We start from the raw sequence: 23,355 nt of genomic DNA on the forward strand, positions 1-23,355 counted from the left end.
GAAGCAATATTAATAAAAATCTTAGGATATACGCAACAAGTTACAGTCTTACAGTCAACATTTTATGTATTGGTGTTCAGCATGTGAGTTTATTTATTACTTATAAGTTGTTGTTGTTGCCGTTTTTATATATTAGTGTTCAGCATGTGAGTTTATTTATTACTTATTTATTATTTATTAATTGGATTTGTATGCCTCCCCTCTCCGTGGACTCGGGGCGGCTCACAACAAACAAGGAATACACAATAAAACAATTTGATCCAATGAATAATAATTTAAAAAACCCTTAAAAACATCCTAAAAATTCAAAGATTCCGTTAACATTCAATCCCCAATTTATTCTAAACACATTCGTTGGTCGGGGGGAAAGATCTAGAGTTGTTTGGGAAAGAACACAAGAACAAGGGGACACAATCTGAAGTTAGTTGGGGGAAAGATCAAAAGCAACATGAGAAAATATTATTTCACTGCAAGAGTAGTAGATCCTTGGAACAAACTTCCAGCAGACGTGGTTGGTAAATCCACAGTAACTGAATTTAAACATGCCTAGGATAAACATATATCCATCCTAAGATAAAATACAGGAAATAGTATAAGGGCAGACTAGATGGACCATGAGGTCTTTTTCTGCCGTCAGACTTCTATGTTTCTATGTTTGTTTCCAGGGAGGAAGATGCACATTAATCATTATTTCATATCCATCATAATTTTTACATTCATCAATATATTGGTCACAGAGCATACACAGAGTGCCATTTCTTAAGACCTGCAACTCACTTCCTTTACACCCCACTAACCTTTAGATCAGTGTTTCCCAACCTTGGCAACTTGAAGATATCTGGACTTCAACTCCCAGAAGTCCCCAGCCAGCATTTGCTGGCTGGGGAATTCTGGGAGTTGAAGTCCAAATATCTTCAAGTTGCCAAGGTTGGGAAACATTGCTTTAGATTGCCCTCTGCTTACTGGAACGAGCCAAAAACAGTGTCGCAACAAAGAGAGAATCCGATGGTGTAAGATACAGTTGTATGCTGCCTGCTTGAATCTCGGTTTTTCTGTGTACATGATTTGTATCTGTGACCTCCTTCTTCTGTATAAGGACATGATATCCTCTATAAGTTGTTAATGGTAGGTGGGGGTGACACGCCTTGGTCCCCCAAGCAATGAGTAAAGTATAAGAATAGGCAGTAGGGAAAGCAAGTAGAATGCTTGGCTGCATAGCTGGAGGTATAACAAGCAGGAAGAGGGAGATTGTGATCCCGCTGTATAGAGCGCTGGTGAGTCCCCATTTGGAATAATACTGTGTCCAGTTCTGGAGACCTCACCTACAAAAAGAGATGGATCAAATCGAACGGGTCCAAAGACGGGCTACAAGAATGGTGGAAGGTCTGAAGCATGAAACCTATCAGGAAAGACTTGATGAACTCCATCTGTAGAAGCAATGGGTGGAAACTAAACAAGGAGAGAAGCAACTTAGAACGAAGGAGAAATTGCCTGGCAGTCAGAACGGTTCACCAGTGGAACAGAAGTTGCCTCCAGAAGTTGTGGATGCTCCAACACTGAAGGATTTTAAGCAGATGTTTGATAACCATCTCTCTGAAGATGTGTAGGGTTTCCTGCCTAAGCAGGGGGTTGGACTAGAAGACCTCCAAGGGCCCTTCCAACTTTGTTGTTTTTGTCGGCGTCATCATCATCATTAAAATATATTATAACCGGAATTTTGAAAGCCTGAGACAGATGCCTTCTTCCCCTTCTTCTGCCTAAGACATTGTTTCCCAACCTTGGCAACTTGAAGATATCTGGACTTCAACTCCCAGAAGTCCCCAGCCAGCATTCGCTGGCTGGGGAATTCTGGGAGTTGAAGTCCAGATATCTTCAAGTTGCCAAGGTTGGGAAACACTGGCCTAAGAGAATCAAGGAAGGGTGATCTTTAGTTTCTTTCTCACTCTTTCCTGCACTAAGCTGGCATTCATTCATTCATTCATTCATTCATTCATTCATTCATTCATTCATTTATTAGATTTGTATGCCGCCCCTCTCCGTAGACTCGGGGCGGCTCACAACATAGACAACTGGCCTACCTAGCCAGTGTTCTACTACTCCTTCATGGTGATTTCTGCACTTTTCTACACAACTGCAATTGCAAATCGGAGTAACATAGAGAAAGGGGCGTAATAAGGCTTTGTAACTAGCAGACTCTTTTCCTGAGTACAACATCAAAGCTCGCCGCTCAGCCTTCCCCACCATCAGCTCCAGAGGTTTGGCTGGACTTTACCTGTAATTACTGGGTAAAATCGACTTCTTAATAGAATTATGCCGGGGCAGCGCAGTGTATTAAATAGTAAAAAAAAAAAAACAGCCCCCCAAAATCAGCTATAATTCACCCGTAAGGTGTTGACGGTGGGGAAAACAGAAGCTACTTCAGCTCCTCGAGTTTAAATGCAGGCAGGCAAGGCCAGCCACATGCAAAATAGCTTGTTTAAAGCCCCACCGTAGATTTTTGCATTATTGTTTTAGCATTTAATGACTGGGAAAGCAATAAATTGAACCACAGGGGAAGCTGCGGAAATTTTCTTTTTTTTCTTTTGCCACGCTTGGGTTTTTTGGGGTTTTTTGCAATGGGAAATGGTTTTAGCGCCAGGAAATATTTCTCTGCATTTAAAGTAAAGCAGTTTCTTCCTTTTGCGTCCTAAGAGGATCTGAACAGAAACCTGGGGTCCCTTCCACCCCCACCCAACTCATCAAGCTAGATACACCTGGGAGATTTTTAAGCTCATGTATCGAAGTAGGACTGAACTGACGGCCAGAATTGGAACCAAGTGCTACACCTGATTTTATAGGACCGGATTTTATAGGAAGAGGAGGAGGAGGAGGAGGAAGAAAAAGAGGAAGAGGAAGTGGAAGAGGAAGGAGAAGGAGAAGGAGAAAGAAGAGCAGAAGGAGGAGGAGGAGGAGGGAGAAGGAGGAGGATGAGGACGAGGAGGAAGAAAGAAGAATGAAGGAAGAAAGAAGAAGGAGGAGGAGGAGAAGGAGAAGAAGGGGAAGGAGAAGGAGGAAGAAGAGGAGGAGAAGGAGGAGGAGAGGAAGAGGAGGAGGTGGAGGAGGGAGAAGAAGGAGGAGGAGGACGAGGAGGAAGAAAGAAGAATGAAGGAAGAAAGAAGGAGAAGAAGGAGGAGGAGGAGAAGGAGAAGAAGAAGAAGAAAAGAGGAAGAAGAAGAAAGGAGGAAGAAGAGGAGGAGGAGGAAGAGGAGGTTGTGCTTCCCGCAGCCTTTCCTGACCTTAGCCAGAGTCTCCCCAGGCGCACTTGCTTTGATCTATGAGTTTTCGAGGAGAAATGGGGTTTATAAATCACCTTAATGTGCCCGCAGGAAAGATGGTGCTTAGTGTTAGTAGATATACATTGGGGCTACTAACAGCCTCAGCCCCTTTCTGGACCAGCAGGGGGTTTGATGACAAGTTGCACATAGGATCTCTCTCTCTCTCTCTCTCTCTTTTGATCATTCTCTCTCTCTCTCTATCATTCTTTCTCTCTCTTTCACCTTCTCTTTCTTTCTCTCTTTCTTTCTTTCTCTCTTTCTTTCTCTCTCTCTCTATCATTCTCTTTCTCTCTTTCACTCTCTTTCTCTCTGTTTTTAAGGCTATGCCCCATTGGGGCTGAGGCCAGAGGGAGCTACTCGGGGCCCCTCGGTCATATTCCAACGGGGTCTCAGTTTCCAAGACAAGCAGCTGGTGGAGGATGAGGAGGACCCCCGGGATGTGTGGGGAGGGGGCACGGAAGTAAAAGTTGGGGTGGGGAGAGGGTCTTGGGAGAAATGGGGATCAATATTTCTCCTCCTTCCTTTGTGGGAGGTTTGAGCAGAGGAGAAGAAGGGAATGAATGGATTGGCTTCTTCTTCTTCTTCTCCTCCTCCTCCTTTCTCCCCCTCTGCTTCTTCTTCTTCTTCCTCTTCTCCTCCTTTCTCCTCCTCCTCTTCTTCTTCTTCTTCCTCTTCTTCTCCTCCTCCTTCTTTCTTCTCCTCCTCCTCCTCCTCCTCCTCTCCCCTTCCATCTTCTCCTCCTCCTCCTCTTTTCTTCTTGTCCTCCTCCTGCTCCTCCTCTCCCCTTCCATCTTCTTCTTTTCTTCTCCTCCTCCTCCTCCTCCTTCCTCCTCCTCACAACCCTCCTTCGCACTTATGACCAGTGTTCCCTCTAATTTTTTTGGGGGGTGGGCGGAAAAGTATAGTGTCTGAGCGGCAGTCCCTTCGGGACTGGGCGGCACAGAAATAATAAATAAATAAATAAATAAATAAATAAATAAATAAACGAACGAACGAACGAACGAACGAACGAACAAACAAACAAACAAACAAACAAACAAACAAAAAACCCACCCTGTTTTGCCTCAGAGAATTTCAAAATAAAATACTGTCCTGTGTGTCTATAACAGTGAGCTCATAATAGGGCAACTCTATCAATATCAAAATGCCACTTAAATAGTTGAGCTAGTTTCAAACTAGATTTTGATTTTCTTTCTCTCTTCCTTACTCCCATTCTTTCTCTTTCTCTTTTTCTTCCTCTCTTTTATCTATCTGTTTCTCTCTCTTCCTCTCTCTCTCCTTCCCTCTCACTCTTTCCCTCTCGGCTTCTGGGCAGGTTTGGGAAACTCTGAGTTGATGATGATTTTTAAGTGAGCGATTGCTCACTGCTCAGCTTAGAGGGAACTATGCTTATGACTGTTCCACTTATGACTATTGATGGCCAGTTTCCTTTCTGATCACCATCCTTTTTCTCTCTCTCCAATCGGCCGCCCTACATTTGCTCCTATTCCATGAACCCAGAAAATTGGAAATCCAGACTTCAGGTTCAGTAGCGTCGGATCCCAGCAACCAAGGCGGCCATTAGGGAGCCCAAAAAATAATTTTAAAAAATAAATAGTGGAGGGTGAGCGAAATGAGTCTCTCTCTCTGCCTTCCATTTTTTCCTGCTTTATTTTGGTTTCCTGGTGTTAGTGAGGCTTACCAGACACATGCTACCAATTAACTGCTTCTCTTAATTTAAATGCTTCATAAGTTATCTCTTGCGCTGGCGGATTATCACTTCATAATGTGAGTTAGCATTTAAATAAATAGTGGCGATGTTGGAAATTAAGGAGGTTTACAGTCTGAGATGCTGGCTTAATGAAGGGGAATATTCGACCAGAGGAACAAGTCTTGGTGGAGAAAGAGAGAAAGAAGATTTTTCCATCCTTGCTGGGAATATCTCCGAGACCGCCTTCTGCTGCACGAATCCCAGGGACCGATTAGGTCCCACAGAGTGGGCCTTCTCCAGGTCCCGTCAACTAAACAATGTCGGTTGGCGGGCCCCAGGGGAAGAGCCTTCTCTGTGGCGGCCCCGACTCTCTGGAACCAACTCCCCCCAGAGATTAGAACTGCCCCCACCCTCCTTGCCTTTCGTAAAACTCCTCAAAACCCACCTTTGCCGTCAGGCATGGGGGAACCGAGATATCTCCCCCGGGCCTATGCAATTTATGTATGGTATGTTTGTACATATGTCTGCTTAATAATGGTTTTTTTTTTTTAATATTTTAAATTGTAAATTATTAGATTTGTTATGAACTGTTTTATTCTGTTGTGAGCCGCCCCAAGTCTAAGGAGAGGGGCGGCATACAAATCAAATAAATGAATGAATGAATGAATGAATGAATGAATGAATGAATGAATGAATGAATGAGACACTCTGGGGCATTTAGTAATACAGTGGTACCACTACTTACAAACATAAGTCGTTCCGTGACCAGGTTCTTAAGTAGAAAAGTTTGTAAGAAGAAGCAATTTTTCCCATAGGAATCCATGTAAAAGCAAATAATGTGTGCGATTGGGGAAACCAAAGGGAGGGTGGAGGCCCTGTTTCCTCCTAGGAGATTCCTAGAGAAGCCCCACGGAGGCTTCTCCCAGCCTTTTCCGGCCCTGTTTCCTCCCAGGAGATTCCTAGAGAGGCCCCACAGAGGCTTTCTCCCATCTTTTCCGGCCCTGTTTCCTCCCAGGAGATTCCTAGAGAGGCCCCACGGAGGCTTCTCCCTGCCTTTTCCGGCCCTGTTTCCTCCCAGGAGATTCCTAGAGAGGCCCCATGGAGGCTTCTCCCTGCCTTTTCTGGTTACAGTTTTGAAGGCTTGGGTTTGTAAGTGGAAAATGTTTCTTGAGAAAAGGCAAAAAAATCTTGAAACACCTGGTTCTTATCTAGAAAACTTTGTAAGTAGAGGCATTCTTAGGTAGTGGTACCACTGTAACAATAATAATAACAACAGAGTTGGAAGGGACCTTGGAGGTCTTCTAGACCAACCCCCTGCTTAGGCAGGAAACCATACACTTCTTGAGACAAATGGTGATCCAACATCTGCTTAAAAGCTTCCAGTGTTGGAGCATTCACAACTTCTGGAGGCAACTTCTGTTCCACTGATCAACCGTTCTGACTGTCAGGAAATTTCTCCTTAGTTCTAGGTTGCTTCTCTCCTTGTTTAGTTTCCACCCATTGCTTCTTGTTCTACCCTCAGGTGCTTTGGAGAATAGCTTGACTCCTTCTTCTTTGCGGCAACCTCTGAGATATTGGAAGGCTGCTATCCTGTCTCCCCTGGTCCTTCTTTTCATTCAACTAGTCATACTCAGTTCCAGCAATCATTTTTCATATGTTTTAGCCTCATGTCCCCTCATCCTCTTTGTCGCTCTTCTCTGCACTTTTTCTAAAGTCTCAACATCCTTTTTGATGAAGACTTTTCTTTTAAAAGTCCGAGCTTTCTTCTCGCAACATGCCAAGCTTGTTGATATAATGGGCAGGGGATATTTCTACCCATCTCTTTTTTCTTCTTCTTCTCCCCCTTCCTTTCTACAATTGATTTTTTTTTTATTAAAAAAAATTAGGTTGTATTGGGGGAGCCGCCTCTCTTCTGTTGTTGTAAAGGGATTGCAAGCCAAACGCATTTTAAGCTGCGTTTGGAGAAAAAAAAACCCGGCATGTCAGCTCAAAATTATTTAAAGCTCCTTAAATAGGATTATATTTGATTTCCTGTGAGAATCAGGCAGTGGGGGGGAGAAATACAGTGTGATGGAGATGGTGACTCTTTCACGGAGTGATGAGGGTAGCGAACTATGTTATCCACGATCCGTAATTCTCTTGGGAAGGGTCCATGGCCAAAAGGAAGATATTGAAAACCAGTCCTTCCTTCCTTCCTTCCTTCCTTCCTCCCTTCCTTCCTTCCTATCTTCCTTCCTTCCTTTCAACCTTCCTCCCTTCCTACCTACCTTCCCCCCTCCCTTCCTTTCTTTCTTCCTCCCCCCTTCCTTCCTTTCTTCCTCCCTTCTTCCCTCCCTCCCTATCTTCCTTCCTTCCTTTCAACCTTCCTCCCTCTCTTCCTCCCTCCCTTCCTTCCTATCTTCCTTCCTTCCTTTCAACCTTCCTCCCTTCCTCCCTCCCTCCTTTCCTTCCTCCCTTCCTTCCTCCCTCCCTCCCTTCCTTTCTTCCTTACTTCCTGTTCTGTCTGGGTTCCCCCAGACCTCAACACCAACTGGAAAAAACAGCCAGACACTCTGGTAAAAGCCAAAAGTATTTTATAGCTGGAAAAAATAAACACAGAGGAAAACCTGTTCTTCCCAACAGACAGGCTATAATACTTTACAGCAGAGTCCTGATGTCCAGACAATACAGCAAGCTTCTTGCTGGCACACCCACACCAAGGTTTCAGTAGTCAAAGGCACAAACCAGGATTCCAAGACGCCAAAGTTCACAGCCAGGTCCCAAGACTCTCAAAGATAAAACTACACAAGCCAGGAAGGGTGGGTCTGCCTTTTAGCCTTTCCAAAGAGCACCACACCCAAACCCAGCTGTTGCCTCTTTATTGCTGAAAGTACTTAGCCAATTGATCCCTTCTCTGAGTAGCTCTTCTCTGTCGCAGATCAATTATGGCCTGTGCATTTTCCTCTAAGGAATCCAGGCTGCTTGCTGGGGAGAGCTCCCTCTGGTGGGACTCTGGCTGTCCTCCCTCTTCTTCAGCCTGGGATTCCTCCTCCTCGTCTGTCTGCACCTCCTGTTCCTCAGCCTCTCCCTCTGAGCTGGAAACCGACAGAAGGTCAGCCGTTCCCTGAGGGGCCTCAGACGGAACCACAACACCTCCTATCTTCCTTCCTTCCTTTCAACCTTCCTCCCTTCCTTCCTCCCTCCCTCTCTCCCTCCCTCCCTTCCTTCCTTCCTATCTTCCTTCCTTCCTTCCTTGCTTCCTCCCTCCCTTCCTTCCTTTCTTTGCAAGCAGGTGGCCTTGTGCCTAAACTAGTAAATACTACTACTACTACTACTACTACTACTACTAATAATAATAATAATAATAATAATAATAATAATAATAAAGTTTTCTCACATACATGGGTTTAATGGGGACTTCATAGCAAACTAGCTAACCTCATCAGTGCTACAGAGGAGTCGGATTCGCTCTGTGTATATACAGTCCCTTCTAGCACTCCAAAGGCATCGTCGTCCTCTTTTCCACAAATCTCCCTCCCTCCTAGCACTGTTGATGTTACCTAGTTGGGTTAGGAAACGTCTGCATGAAAACAATTGCAATAGCATTTATATACCGCTTCGTGGGGCTTTTCCAGCCCTCTCTAAGCAGTTTATACAATCAACATATCCCCCCCCCCACAATCTGGGTCCTCGTTTGACCCACCTCGGAAGGACGAAAGGCTGAATCAACCTGGAGCCAGTGGTGAGATTTGAACTGCTGAACTACAGCTAGCAGTTAGCCGAAGTAGCCTGCAGGGCCTTTTTTTCCTCCCTCTTTCTCTCTTTCCTACACACTCGCACATACACTCAGCACACACACTTAAGCACTTTAAGGGGAGGGGGTGTTAGTGCTTGCGCCCAAAATCCTCCTTGTTCATTTGCATTTAAATCTCTTTGGCGTCCTTCTCATCAGCAGACAAATCCTCACCAAGGCTGCTTAATTAGACCAAATTAAATTTCCACTCAGTAGCTTGTCATTCATTAGAAAACCCTGCTGTTCTTTTTTTCCCCTCTCTCTTTCTCTCTCTCTCTCTCACACACACTCACCCCTTCAATAATCGCAGCCTGGGTTTCAACACCACCACTCCTTTTTTCCCCAATGTATCACTACTCCGTGCTTCCAGAGGCTGACTCACTGGGGTGAGCACCAGTAGTCTTGTCTTCTTCTAAGAGTTGGCGAGGATGAGGATGAATGCAAGCATTTTTCCCTGGAAAAGGGTGGGTTTTCCCCCAAAGCTCGTGGGAATTCTTTCTTTCTTTCCTTCCTTTTTTCTGTCTTTCTTTCTTTTTTTCCCCTTTCTCTTCCCGCCCTCTCTCTTGTTATTCTCTTCAAGGAAAGAACTTGCTAATAATAATAATAATAATAATAATAATAATTTATTAGATTTGTATGTCGCCCCTCTCCGAAGACTCGGGGCGGCTCACAACACAACAATAGCACAATACATTACAAATCTAATAATAAAATTTATAAATCGATTAAAAAACGTTAATAACATAACCAGTATTAGAGCATCCCCATACCATCTTTTTATTATTATTATTATTATTATTATTATTATTAATTAGACTTGTATGCCGCCCCTCTCTGAGGTCCCAAACATATGTATGTATGTTTATACATACATACATACATACATACATGCATGCATACATACATACATAAATAAATACATCTATCCATTTATCTATCTAGCTCTATCATCCATCCATCCATCACCTTTCTCTCTCTTTCTTTCTCTCTCTCTCTCTCTCATATCTATCTACCTACCTACCTACCTATCATCTACCTATCATCTATCTATCTACCATGTCTACACTACCATCTATCTATCTATCTATCTATCTATCTATCTATCTATCTATCTATCTATCTATCTATCTATCTATCTCTATATTTCTCTATCTTATCTTATCTATCTGTCTGTCTGTCTGTCTGTCTGTCTATCTATCTATCTACAGTATCTATATCTATCTATCTATCCCTCCCTCCCTCCCTCAACCCCTCAGCCTTCCATCCTTCTGAGGAGGGTCAAACCCCAGACCCCAGATTGTTGGGGGCAAGAGGCTGATTCTGCAAAACCGCTTAGAGAGTGATATAAAAGCTCTATGAAGCGGTATATAAGTCTAAGGGCTATTGCTTTTCCTTCCTTCCTTCCTTCCTTCCTTCCTTCCTCCCTCCCTCCCTCCCTCCCTCAGCCTTCCCTCCTTCCAAGGTGGGTCAAATGAGGACCCAGATTGTTGGGGGGCAACAGACCGATTCTGTAAACCTCGTAGAGAGGGCTGTAAAACCACTAGGAAGCAGTATATAAGTCTAAGTGCTATTGCTATTTGGAAAATCGGTGGCAGGCTAAAGTCTCTAACTCCAATTGATGGCCACCATTTGGAGTTAGAGACGTTGGCTTGCCAATCAGTGGCCTTCAAGCCCCCCCCCAATGGCCCACTCAACCAAATGGGGCCCCACCCACATTCCCCCAACCTACCGGCGCCTTGTCGCGACCCGCCTTCCCCGAATGTAATCAAACATCACTTGCTAAGTAGCAAATAAATCTCTCTGTGCCTTAAGCCGCACAGCGAGATCATGTAAATGCAAATGAGAAGATAGGAGATCAAGCTGTGGTTTAGACTTAAACATATAAGTCTATAACATATAAAACTTTAAATTATTATTATTATTATTATTATTATTATTATTATTATTATTATTATTATTATTAATTAGATTTGTATGCCGCCCCTCTCTGGAGACTCAAAATATATCACGATGTAGGTGATATATTTCGAACAGTTTTTTAAATTAAATATATATATAGAGAGAGAGAATTTTTAATTAACTATAAGATATAAGATTAAAATGTAGATAAAAGAGATTTTATTATTCTTTACATTGTTGTAACCTTTTGTAGTAAGACGGTGAGGGAAAAATTAATTAATTTAGAATTTTAAGAATTGCTAACATTGTATAACATTGGCTTTGCTGGGGGTCATTGCTCAGCATTGGCTTTGCTGGGGGTCATTGCTCAGCATTGGCTTTGCTGGGGGTCATTGCTCAGCATTGGCTTTGCTGGGGTCATTGCTCAGCATTGGCTTTGCTGGGGGTCATTGCTCAGCATTGGCTTTGCTGGGGTCATTGCTCAGCATTGCTATTGTGTTTATAACTATATATTGTTTTATTTTATGGTGGAGAAAAAATAAAAAATCTGTGGTTTGGTTAGGGTAGCGGGGATGTATCGGGGATGTATCGGAAGGAGGGAGCGGGGTTGGTATGGAGCAAGAGATTTCTGGAAGTGGTCTGATCACCAGGACCCATTATTTATTTTTTTATTTTGTCCAATACACAATAATACTCAATGAAGGTTATAGAGGATATAGAAGAGAAGAAATATGAGATATAGGAGAGACTATAGGACAGGGGACGGAAGGCACTCTAGTGCACTTATGTACGCCCCTTACTGACCTCTTAGGAATCTGGAGAGGTCAACCATGGATAGTCTAAGGGTAAAGTTCTAGGCTGCATCAACAGAGGGATAGAATCAAGATCATGTGAAGTGTCAATACCACTTTATAAGGCCTTGGTAAGGCCACACTTGGAATACAGCATTCAGTTTTGGTCGCCACGATGCAAAAAGGATGTTGAGACTCTGGAAAGAGTGCAGAGAAGAGCAACAAAGAGGATCAGGGGACTGGAGGCTAAAACATGTGAAGAACAGTTGTAGGAACTGGGTAAATGTCTACCCAGGAAGGAAGGAATGAAAGAAGGAAGAAAAAGAAAGAGGAAAGGAAGGAAGGAAGTAAAAGAAAGAGGAGAGAAAGGAAGGAAAGAGGGGAGGAAGGAAAAGAGAGAAAGAGAAAGAAGAAGAGGAAGAGAGAAAGAGAAAAATAAACTGGACAGGACATCTTGGAAAAAAATAGATGGAGTCAGTTTTAATTAGAATGGCGAGGTGGGAAATAAGGCAGGTGAAATAACATCTTAATGACTTTTAATGACGTTTAATGAAGTTATCCGCTCTCGAGGACAGCTGGGGGGGGGCAGGAAGGAGGATGTTCCTACCCAGGGAATTCACTATTCTACGTTGAATCAGGGCAGGATGAGACGAGACACGCCATTGGTTTTTGACGGCAAAATTTTAAAACAAAATGAGAGAGGTTGTCATTTGATCCGGATTTGGGGATCCCCCACCCCCCAAATTGTGCTTTAGATGTTTACGTCTAAATAAAATCCCCTCCAATTTGACTCAGGCAGAGAGATGGACATACTAGTCTGCTAGTCCAGCCCTCTGCTTTGAGCAGGAGACCGGGGAGAATTCTGTTTATTTATCTATCTATGTATCTATGTATCTATGTAACTATGTATGTATGTATGTATGTATGTATGTATGTATGTATGTATGTATCATCTATCTATCTATCTATCTATCTATTTATTTATCTATCTATTTATTTATCTATCTATCTATCTATCTATCTATCTATCTATTTACTTATCTATCTATTTATTTATCTATCTATTTATTTAGTTTACTTATCCATCTATCCATCTATCCATCTATCCATCTATCCATCTATCCATCTATCCATCTATCCATCTATCCATCTATCCATCTATCCATCTATCCATCTATCCATCTATCCATCTATCCATCTATCCATCTATCCATCTATCCATCTATCTATCTATCTATCTATCTATCTATCTATCTATCTATCTATCTACTTATCTATCTATTTATTTATCTATCGATTTATCTATCTATCTATTTATTTATTTACTTATCTATCTATCTATCTATCTACCTACCTACCTATTTATTTATTTATTTATCTATCTATTTATCTATCTATCTATTTATTTATTTACTTATCTGTCTGTCTGTCTATCTGTCTGTCTGTCTGTCTATCTATTTATTTAGTCAAGTACGTATTGGCAGTATACAAAGATATAACAACTTTATATACATCATACTGGTAAGAGAAAAACATTAGGACAGGGGACGGAAGGCACGCTGTTGCACTTATGCACGCCCCTTACTGAGCTCTTAGGAATCGGGAGAGGTCAACAGTGGATAGTCTAAAAGGGGTAAAGTTTTGGGGGTCAGGTGATGATGCTACAGAGACTGGTAGTGAGTTTCAGGCATCAACTACTCGGTTACTAAAGTCGTATTTCCCACAGTCGAGTTTGGAGCGGGTTTACTTTAAGAGTGTATCTGTTGTGTGCTCATGTGCTGTTGTGGCTGAAGCTAAAGTAGTCATTGACAGCAGAAGGATGTCGTAGCAGATGATTTTATGGGCTATGATTAGGTCGTGTTTAAGGCGACGTAGTTCTAAGCTTTCTAAACCTGGGATTGTGAGCCTAGTTGCGTAGGGGATTCTTTCGTGAGTGGAGGAGTGGAGGGCTCTTCTCGTAAAGTATCTCTGGACATTTTCTAGAGTGTTGATGTCCAAAATGCGGTGTAAGTGCAGAAATGGAACAAAAAGTAAAGTTTGTGGCACGACAAAACCTCCGGTGTTTCTTCAAGCATCAAGTCAAGGAAAAGATCAATGGTTGAACCCAAAAGAAAGTTGGCCCAGTCAAGGCAAATATGTCAGAGTCGAACGAAAAAAAGCTTTAATGAAGCTTGAAGAGAGACACAACAGCCAGTAACCACGGACCCCGGTTTTATTTAGTTTTCAAATTAACTCTCTTTCTCTCCCATGTTGTCTCTCGGGGTGGTTGTGGGGGCTTTGTGGTTCATTGACACACACCCACACCCACAGCCCCCATTGTCCTTTTTCTCTTGACCGAGATCTCCATGGTGAAGCCAAGCAGAGATTAGCAGCTTAGCCATTTGGAAAGTTTGGCTTTGAAAAAACAAAACAAAACCAAACCTCGAGGTTGCAAATCCCTCCGGCAAAAAGAGGCATCAAATAATGTTTTTTTTCCAGGTTTCCTCTAACCGTGGGTTTCAAGATCAAGCCCACCCACAGGTAGTGGCTGTTGTGGTGGTTGTTAAGAAATGAACTCACAAAACTCTGTGTGTGTCAGATAGGAGTCTTTTTTTTCCTCTTCTCTTCTCTAAATTCTCTTCTTCATTCCATCTCTTCTCTTCTTTTCTCTTCTCTTCTTTAAATTCTCTTCTCTTCCCCTCCCTCCTTTGCTTCTACTCTCCCCTCCCCTCTCCTCCTCTTCTCCTCCTGTTCTCTCTTCCCTTCTTTTCTTCTCCACTCCTATTCTCTCTTCTCTTCTCTTCTCCATTCCATCTCTTCCCTTCCCTTCTCTTCTCTAAATCTCTTATCTGAATTCTCTTCTCTTCCCCTCCCTCCTCTACTTTTCCTCTCCTCTCCCCTCTCCTCCTCCTCTTCTCTTTTTTATTATTATTATTTATTGGATTTGTATGCCGCCCCTCTCCGCAGATTCGGGGCGGCTAACAACAGAATAAAAACAGCATGTAAATCCAATACAAAACAGCTAAAAAACCCTTAATTCTAAAACTAAACATACATACAAACAATCATACCATGCATAAATTGTAAAGGCTTAAGGGGAAAGAATATCCCAATTCCCCCATGCCTGACGGCAGAGGTGGGTTTTTAGAAGCTTGCGAAAGGCGAGGAGGGTGGGGGCAATTCTAATCTCCGGGGGGAGTTGGTTCCAGAGGGTTGGGGCCACCACAGAGAAGGCTCTTCCCCTGGGGCCCGCCAAACGACGTTGTTTTGTTGACGGGACCCGGAGAAGGCCCACTCTGTGGGACCTAACCGGTCGCTGGGATTCGTGCGGCAGAAGGCGGTCTCGTAGATACCCTGGTCCGGTGCCATGAAGGGCTTTATAGGTGATGACCAATACTTTGAATTGTGACCGGAAATTGATCGGCAACCAGTGCAGACTGCGGAGTGTTGGTGTAACATGGGCATTTTTAGGAAAGCCTATGATTGCTCTCGCAGCTGCATTCTGCACGATCTCTTCTCCTCCCCTCCTTCTGTTCTCTCTTCCCTTCCCTTCTCTTCTCTTCTTCTCCCCTCCTTCTCTTCTCCCTTTTCTTCCCTTCTCTTTTCTTCCCTTCCCTTCCCTCTTCCCTCCCTACTTCCTTCTCCTCTCCTTTCTTTTCTCTTCTCTTCCCCTCCCCTTTTCCCCTCCCCTCCTCTCCTCTCCCATCCCATCCCATTATTCTTTTCTATTCTCTGTTCTGTTTTCTTCCTGTTCTGTTCTGCATTCCAGCTTGTGTTGATCAAAACCTTTCCCACAAACAAGCCCCTCACTTAACAACAGCAAACAAACCAATATGCTTAACCAACATGGGGGGGAGGAGTCGTAAATTGGGCAGGTCTCACTTAAAAACGGCTTCGCTTAGTGATGGAATTACTGACCCCAATTGTGATCATAAACCCGGGATTACAATCTGTGCGATCCTAAAGGTTAGGGGCCCTGCCAAGGATACCCATCGATGGGTAACTCTGAGTTTTGCCTTCCTCTTTGCAGCCAGAACTTGGGAAGCCCCGTAGAAGTAACTACACTCTTCCGGGTTATGACTTTAACTACGGATTGTATTTACACGGAATGGACGGAGGCGTCCCTGAAGGTAAGCTGGTTTGATAATGCTGATCACAGTTAGATCCGTGCATGCGAAAGAAGCTGGAGAAACATTGGGGTGTGTTTGTCACCCACCTTCAACTCCAGAAAGTTTCAACCTCTTCACTTTTTTAAAAAAAGATGTTGACACTCTGGAAAGGGGAAAGAGAAGAGCAATGGAAGGGACCTTGAAGGGCATCTAGTCCAGCCCCCTACCCATGCAGGAGACCAATACAGTGGTACCTCATCATACGAACTTAATTGGTTCCAGGAGGAGGTTCGTAAGGTGAAAGGTTGGTAAGACGAAACAATGTTTCCCGTAGGAATCAATGTAAAAGCAAATAATGTGTGCAAATCCTTCAGGAAAATCCCAAACTTTAGAAGGGAGGCGAACAGAGGGCAGGGAAGAGCAGCCAAAGGGGGCGGGTGGAAGAAGCAAGGCTAGGCTGAAGGGTGAGTGGGAAAGTAGAAAGGCAAGGGGGGCGCCCCTCCCTTTTCTTTCTTCAAAAGACACCCTTTCAGTGCCTCTGCAAGCACGCTGTTCTCTGCAAACTTTTTCCTCCCCCAAGCTGCCCCTCCCTCCTCCCTTTTCTTTCTTCAAAAGACACCGTTTCAGTGCCTTTGCAAGCACATTGTTCTCTGCAAACTTTTTCCTCCCCCAAGCTGCCCCTCCCTCCTCCCTTTTCTTTCTTCAAAAGACACCCTTTCAGTGCCTTTGCAAGCACATTGTTCTCTGCAAAATCTTTCCTCCAAGCTGCCCCTCCCTTTTCTTTCTTCAAAAGACACCCTTTCAGTGCCTTTGCAAGCACGTTGTTCTCTGCAAAATCTTTCCTACTCCAAGCAGCCCCTCCCTTTTCTTTCTTCAAAAAAGGGGGAAAAAAGAAACCCCTTCATCCCAGCAGCAGCTGCTTGGGTTCGTAAGGTGAAAATAGTTCGGAAGAAGAGGCAAAAAAATCTTAAACACTGGGTTCGTATCTTGAAAAGTTCGTTAGAAGAGGCGTTCGTAAGATGAGGTACCACTGTACTAGGGATTCGAACTGCTGAACTGCCTACTTTTCTAAGTCGACAAGCTCAGTATCTTAGCCCCCCACGCCCCCTAGTCAGGATTACAAAGAGGTTTAGGGGATTGGATGGATCCTACAATGAATGTTTAGGGCACGGGTGAAATTCAAGCTTTTTCCCCTACCGGTTCTTTGGGCGTGGCTTGGTGGGCATGGGAGGGGAAGGGTACTGTAAAATCCCCATTCCTGGGGGGAGGATACTGCAAAATCCCTATTCCTTGGTTTGGGAAGGAGAGGTGTGTTAAGGAGTGTGCAGAACCCTTGAGTTTTCAAGGACTTGCACAGAGGAAAATGTGGGATTCCAGGAGATACGAGTAACTATTCAGTCAAACAAGACAGATAGATTAAAGTGTATAAAATAATGTTTGCTTTCAAGTTAAACAGTCAATGTCTCTCAATACAAGTCTGTCTTTGTCTTACATATCAGACATACACCACAGCTTACAAATACATTAAACTACCATCAAACACACAGAACTTACTACATCAGTCACCATGAATCAGCAGAAAGAACAGGGAGAGTAGAGAACCATGCTTTCTGGCTCCCTCTTGTGGCAATTTGCAACACTATCTCTTAAAGCTATATTACTTCAATACACATAGACATTAATTATCGTCTTGTTTATATATTGACAACCCAACCGTTTTGTACATAGTGCAAACAAGGGGCCTTCTTGTAATGTCCGCGGTTTCTCCTTGACTCTTTTTTCCAGCCATCTGCCACTGGCACGTCATGAAGCCCAGGATTATTTTGGAGAAGGAGAAACCCCGTGATTACATGACCACCAACCTCCACGCGGTCAAGGAGGGCTACGTCACGGCCCACGAGCAGAACCTGTACCGCAAGCTGAAGGACTTCCATGTCAATGTGGAGGACGAACGTCGGTTCAAGAGGAACCCTCCTAAAGTCCCTCCGGACATGACGTATGGAAAACCACCACGGTGAGAGGCAGAGGGGTTCCCACCAAAGGGTTTGGGGCAAGGGCGGGCTGCCCCCGGTATGCCTGGGATCGCCGTTACAGTAGCGGAAATGGCGATGCGTGCGCATCTGCAAGTCCCCGCCAGGAGAATGAGCGCCTCGCACACCCCTGTGTGAGATGTTGCTTCCGTTGTGTTATACATTATAGGTGTTATGTTATGTTTTGTGTTATGTGTTATGTGCTGTGTGCTGTGTGCCATGTGCTATGTGTATGTTATGTGTTGTGTTATGTGTAATGTTATGTGTTATGTGTTATGTGTTATGTGTTATGTGCTGTGTTTGTGTTTGTGATGTGTGATGTGTGATGTGTGATGTGTGATGTGTTTGTGTGATGTGTTGTGTTATGTGTTAGTGTTATGTGTTATGTGTTTGTATTATGTTATGTTGTTGTTTGTTGTTGTTTTATTGTTTTGTTTATTTAAATGGGCGGCCAGAAATTGAAATAATAACTCAATAACTCAATAATAAGTAACATTTTAGTTATTTCTTTATTTACATTCATTCTATCATACATATGAATTCATTCATTCATTCATTGTTGTTGTTGTTGTTATTATTATTGCTGTTGTTGTTGTATTTTTATATATTTGATTATTTCACCTCTACCGGTAGCAAACGGCCTCTTTTCCAGCCCACCGTGGAAAATTCGTCGTTCTTGGTGTAAGTGCTCGGTGATAGATTTCGTTTTAAAAAGCTAATTGGTACTAAAGATTTTATTCCCCTCGTTTCAATAAAAGTAAGAGGAAAGGTAAGAGGGGAGAGTTATTGGCGGGCAGGAGCCGGTGATTAAAGAGGCAACCCGCCAGCAAATGGCACCCATTTGCATATGCAAATGGGATGGATTTTAAAATGGTCTTTAATGACCATTTTCATCGGCGGCATTAACATTAATTGCACCCGTATGAAAATGAGGCGTTGGGGCGGCTGTGGGCTGCCAAACCTCTGGCCATAAAGCTTTATCTTGATTACAACTAGCCATCATGGCTATGACAAGGATTGCCAATGGCAAACAAAGAGCTTTTAAGCCGGGGTGGGGCAAATGGACCCCCCCTCCCGACAGGCTGCCCAAAACCGGGCTCCAAATTTGCTTTATTTCTTCATCAACAGAGGTTAAGTGACTGCCCGAGAAAAACCCTTCAAGGGCCACAGATCCCCGGTTTTCGTATTAATAAATAACATGGGGGCATCTATTCCAACGGGGCAAAAATGGCAAATAATTTTGGCCCAACAGCTGGGGGGGGGCTATTCATTTCCAGTTATTACCCGCCCCTCCCCATCTGATTTAATCGCTGCCTTTTAGGTCGGCTGGCCTGCGGCGTTTATTCCCGCGCTTTAAAAACAGGGTGTAGATCAAAGCTCGTTATTGGATTATTATGACCACTTTGGGCTTTATACAAAAAAACCCTACAACAACCCAGGAAGGAGAAAGGGGGGTGTTAAAGAAGGAGTCAAGCTATTCTCCAAAGTACCTGAAGGTAGGACACAAAGCAATGGGTGGAAACTAAACACGCAGAGAAGCAATGTAGATCTAAGGAGAAACTTTCTGACAGTGAGAACAATTAATCCGTGGAACAACTTGCCACCAGAAGTTGTGAATGCTCCAACGCTGGAAGTTTTTAAGACGATGTTGGGCAACTATTTGTCTGAAGTGGTGTAGGGTTTCCTGCTTAAGCAGGGGGTTCGACTAGAAGACCTCCAAGGTCCCTTCCAATTCGGTTATTTGTTTTTTCTAACTTCTCCGTCGCTTTTTAACAAGTTATCTTCCTTTTTGCTCTTTACATGGAGGCAGCCAGCAACCCGTCTTGTAGTTTTTTACCTTTCACATCCCATCATCATCATCATCATCATCATCATCATCATCATCATATACTGCTCAAAAAAAAATAAAGGGAACACTTGAACAACACGAGTCTACAGAGAGGGGCGGCATGCAAATCCAATAAATAAACACAATATAACTCAAAGTAAATCAAACTTCTGTGAAATCAAACTGTCCACTTAGGAAGCAATACTGATTGACAATCCATTCCACCTGCTGTGGTGCACATTCAACTTTGCACAGAACAAAGTATTCAATGAGAATATTTCATCCATTCAGATCTAGGATGTGTTCTTTGAGTGCTCCCTTGATTTTTTTGAGCAGTGTAGAATTGGAAGGGACCTTGGAGGTCTTCTAGTCCGACCCCCTGCTTAGGCAGGAAACCCTACACTACTTCCGCCAAATAGTTATCCAACATCTGCTTAAAAACTTCCAGTGTTGGGGCATCCACAACTTCTGGAGGCAGGCAGTTCCACTGATCAACCGTTCAGACTATCAGGAAATGTCTCCTTAATCTCTTTGGCTTTCCTTCTTATTTGCCTTCCCGGCTGACAGAGGTCTTGTAAAAAGGACATTTTTCACATCTTCCTCTTCCTCCTCTTAAGTTTTGGACAGAGATCGATGGTCAGGGATGAAAGCTGGGAGGGGACAGATGGGAGGGGAGCAGATAATACACCGCTTCCCAGGAGCCCGATGGGGAGGCAGGTGGGCACCGTAGCCTATTCATCAGCCGCCAATGGCTGCTATCAAGGTCAGCGCTAACAAGATTCCCCCGCAGACCCCAAGCGGCTCCCACCGATCAGGTGGTGCAGTGCGCAGCACCGGGTTCCGATCTTGCCAAGGGTTGCCTCGCACAAAAAGAAGCCCCCAGATTTTTGCAACACAAGCTCCGTGTTTGCAAACAGGCTGCCTTAAAGAGGAGGGGGGGGAACGCCAGACAGCAGGGATGAAATGCTACCAGTTCGGGCACACCGGTAGCTGTGGCAGCTCAAGGCTGCGCCCAGATGTTTCTTTTTTCTTTTTGAACCCTCCACGCATGAGCAAAGCGTTCTGAGGGTGCGCGGAGGGCGAAAAAGCGCACGAGCAGAGCACAAGTGAAAATGCACAAGCGCACGAAGCATGCGCCTACAAAACCGATAGGGAAAGGAAGTAGATTTCACCACTGCGCAACAGGCCTCTGCGGGAAAGACGACTTCTGTGTTTAGTGCATGGCTTCAATTGGTTGGCTTTTGGGATGGTTGAAGTGGGTTGCATAACCTCTCTCTCCCTCCCTCTCTCTCATTTTCTCTTTTCTTCCTTCTTTCCCTCTCTCTCCCCCTCCTTTTCTCTCTTCCTCCCTCTCTCCCTCTCTCTCTACCGCCCTCCCTCTTCCTCCCTCCCTTTTCCTCCCTCCCTCCCTCTCTTCCCCCCTTCTTATCTCCCTCCCCCATCTCCCTCCCTCCTTTTATCTCTCCCCCTCTCTTCCTCCCCCTCCTTTTCTCTCTTCCTCCCTCTCTCCCTCCTTCCCTCCCTTCCTCTCTCCTTTTCTCTCTTCCTCCCTTCCTCTCTCCAGCTCTCCCTCCCTCCCCTTTTCCTCTCTTCCTCCTTTCCTCTCTCCCTCTCCCTCCTTTTCTCTCTTCCTGCCTCTCTCCCTTCTTTTCTCTCTTCCTCCCTCTCTTCCTCCCTTCCTTTCTCCCTCCCTCTCTCCTTTTCTCTAATCCTCCCTCTCTCCCTCCCTCCCTCCTTTTCTTCCTCTCTTCCTCCCTTCCTCTCTCCCTCTCCCTCCTTTTCTCTCATCCTCCCTCTCTCCCTCTCCCCCTCCCTCTCTCCTTTTCTCTAATCCTCCCTCTCTCCCTCCCTCCCTCCTTTTCTTCCTCTCTTCCTCCCTTCCTCTCTCCCTCTCCCTCCTTTTCTCTCATCCTCCCTCTCTCCCTCTCCCCCTCCCTCTCTCCTTTTCTCTCTCCCTCCCTCTCTCCCCTTATTATAAAGTTCATTCTGGCCATGCTTAGTTTCCCATCGCTGCCACCTCTTAATTCCTCTTGGCTGGGATTCATTTGCTCTTGGTTATTATCCCTACGCTGGGCCAGGAACGCCCAGCCTGTGCCATCAGTTCGGGCCTCAACTGTCAAGGTCTGAAAAAGAGGCGTTTTGTAAGTTGTTGAAAGTTTTTCCGAGGCAGCTGACACATCCTTCTCCCGAGCGCTGTGATGCCGCGTTTGTTCCCAGCTCCCTTTGCTCTCCCCCCGCCTGTTCTGCTCTCCTGCCGAGGTTTTAATTTTAACAAAACCGCTGTCTCTCGCGAAGGCAGCATCAACATCCATCTTCTGCCACTGAGCACTTTCTCTGCTGTCACCAAGATGTCCCAGGAAGAATAAGAATAGGAATTGGAGGAGCAGGAGGGGAAGAAGAAGAAGAAGAAGAAGAAGAAGAAGAAGAAGAAGAGGAAGAGGAAGAGGAAGAGGAAGAGGAAGAAGAGGAGGAGGAGGAAGAGAAAGAGGAAGAGGAAGAAGAACAAGGACAAGGAGGATGAGAAAGAAGAAGAAGAGGAAGAGGAAGAGGAAGAAGGAGGAGGAGGAGGAGGAGGGGAAGAGGAAGGAGAAGAAGAGGAAGAGGAAGGAGGAGGAGGAAGTGAGGAAGGAAGAGGAGGAGGAGAAGGAGAAGAAGAGGGAGAGGAAGAAGAAGAAGAAGAGGTAGAGGAAGAAGAAGAAGAAGAGGAAGAAGAAGGAGAAAGAGAAGAAGAAGAAGAAGAAGAGGAAGAAGAGGAAGAAGGAAAAAGAGAAGAAGAAGAAGAAGGAAGAAGAAGAAGAAGAAGAAGAAGAAGAAGAAGGAAGAAGAAGAAGAAGAAGAAGAAGAAGAAGAAGAAGAAGAAGAAGAAGAAGAAGAAGAAGAAGAAGAAGAAGACAGCCGCCCTCTGGCTATTCTGTCAAATTAATACCCACTGATGACCAATTATTTTGCCCGTCTATGCACATGGAGGTGTAACTAAAATCTGATTTGTCACACCCAAGGCTTTCCCCTTGAAACCCCTTTCAACCCTCGTGTTCAATAACCCTCCTAGGAGACTCCAATGTTCCTTGGGAAATTTTATCTCCCCGTTCAAGGGGGAAAAAATTAAAATGGTAATGGGGAGGGGTGACTTTTAATGAGCTCCGAGGCTGTGAGGGACCCATCCGCGGGAGGCTGTGTTCTAATCCCATAGAGATCTGCTTTGCCCCAAAAAGCGAATCACACCTGTCAGAAACGAACACGGGTGTACACCCCCCAAAAGTGTCAAGCCTTCTATTTGCAAATTATAACGATTGTTCCTTTTCATCTCGGATTCCATTTTTAGAGAGAAAAAGGGAAGGGAGGGAGAGAGACAGAGAGAGAGAGACAGAGAGAGAGAGACAGAGAGAGAGAGAAAGAGAGAGAGAGTGAGAGATGGAGAAGAGCTGGTTTATTCCTATCTATTAAAATATATATATATATGGGAGACTTTGTCATTCATTTCAAACTCTTGCAATTTTGATTTTAAAATACTGTTAATAGTTCATTATGGTTGGGTTTTAAAAAAAAACAACTTGTTTGGAAGTGGAAGGGAGCTCATTAAAAAAAATTGAGAGAGGGGGAGAAGGTTTCCAGAAAGCTCAGCTTAACTTCTTTGCCGCTCTAACTAGGGGGAAGAGGTGTTTTTTTTTAAAGTTGCTCAGTTAAAGACCTCCTGCCTCTTGAAAATTATTTAGCAGAGGAGTTTATTAAAAATACAAAAGGAGGGAGGAAGAGGTTGCTGGTGGTGTAAGGGAGCGGTTTTGAAAGCATGCATAAATACATTTTTAGAAGGTCTAATGAGAAGAGGGTCCTGTAGGTATTTCTTCTCTTCCAAGAGCCGTTCAAAAAAAGATGGGCGGGTGAATGGATGGATGGATGGATGGATAGATAGATAGGTAGGTGGGTAGGTAGGTAGGTAGATAAT

At 44.2% G+C, this 23,355-nt stretch overlaps 1 protein-coding gene across 1 annotated transcript in view; it reads left to right on the forward strand.

Moving 5' to 3' along the window:
- The window catches only part of CFAP77 (cilia and flagella associated protein 77), a 55,816-nt gene that overhangs the window by 15,439 nt on the left and 17,022 nt on the right, over positions 1-23,355 (forward strand). Inside the window, exons 2-3 of the mRNA XM_070758490.1 lie at positions 15,476-15,575; positions 17,340-17,568. Coding sequence (XP_070614591.1) covers positions 15,476-15,575; positions 17,340-17,568 — 329 coding nt within the window. The remainder of the gene's footprint in view (positions 1-15,475; positions 15,576-17,339; positions 17,569-23,355) is intronic.

The sequence above is a fragment of the Erythrolamprus reginae genome, chromosome 8, assembly GCF_031021105.1.
Source record: "Erythrolamprus reginae isolate rEryReg1 chromosome 8, rEryReg1.hap1, whole genome shotgun sequence".
NCBI classification, from domain to species: domain Eukaryota; kingdom Metazoa; phylum Chordata; class Lepidosauria; order Squamata; family Dipsadidae; genus Erythrolamprus; species Erythrolamprus reginae.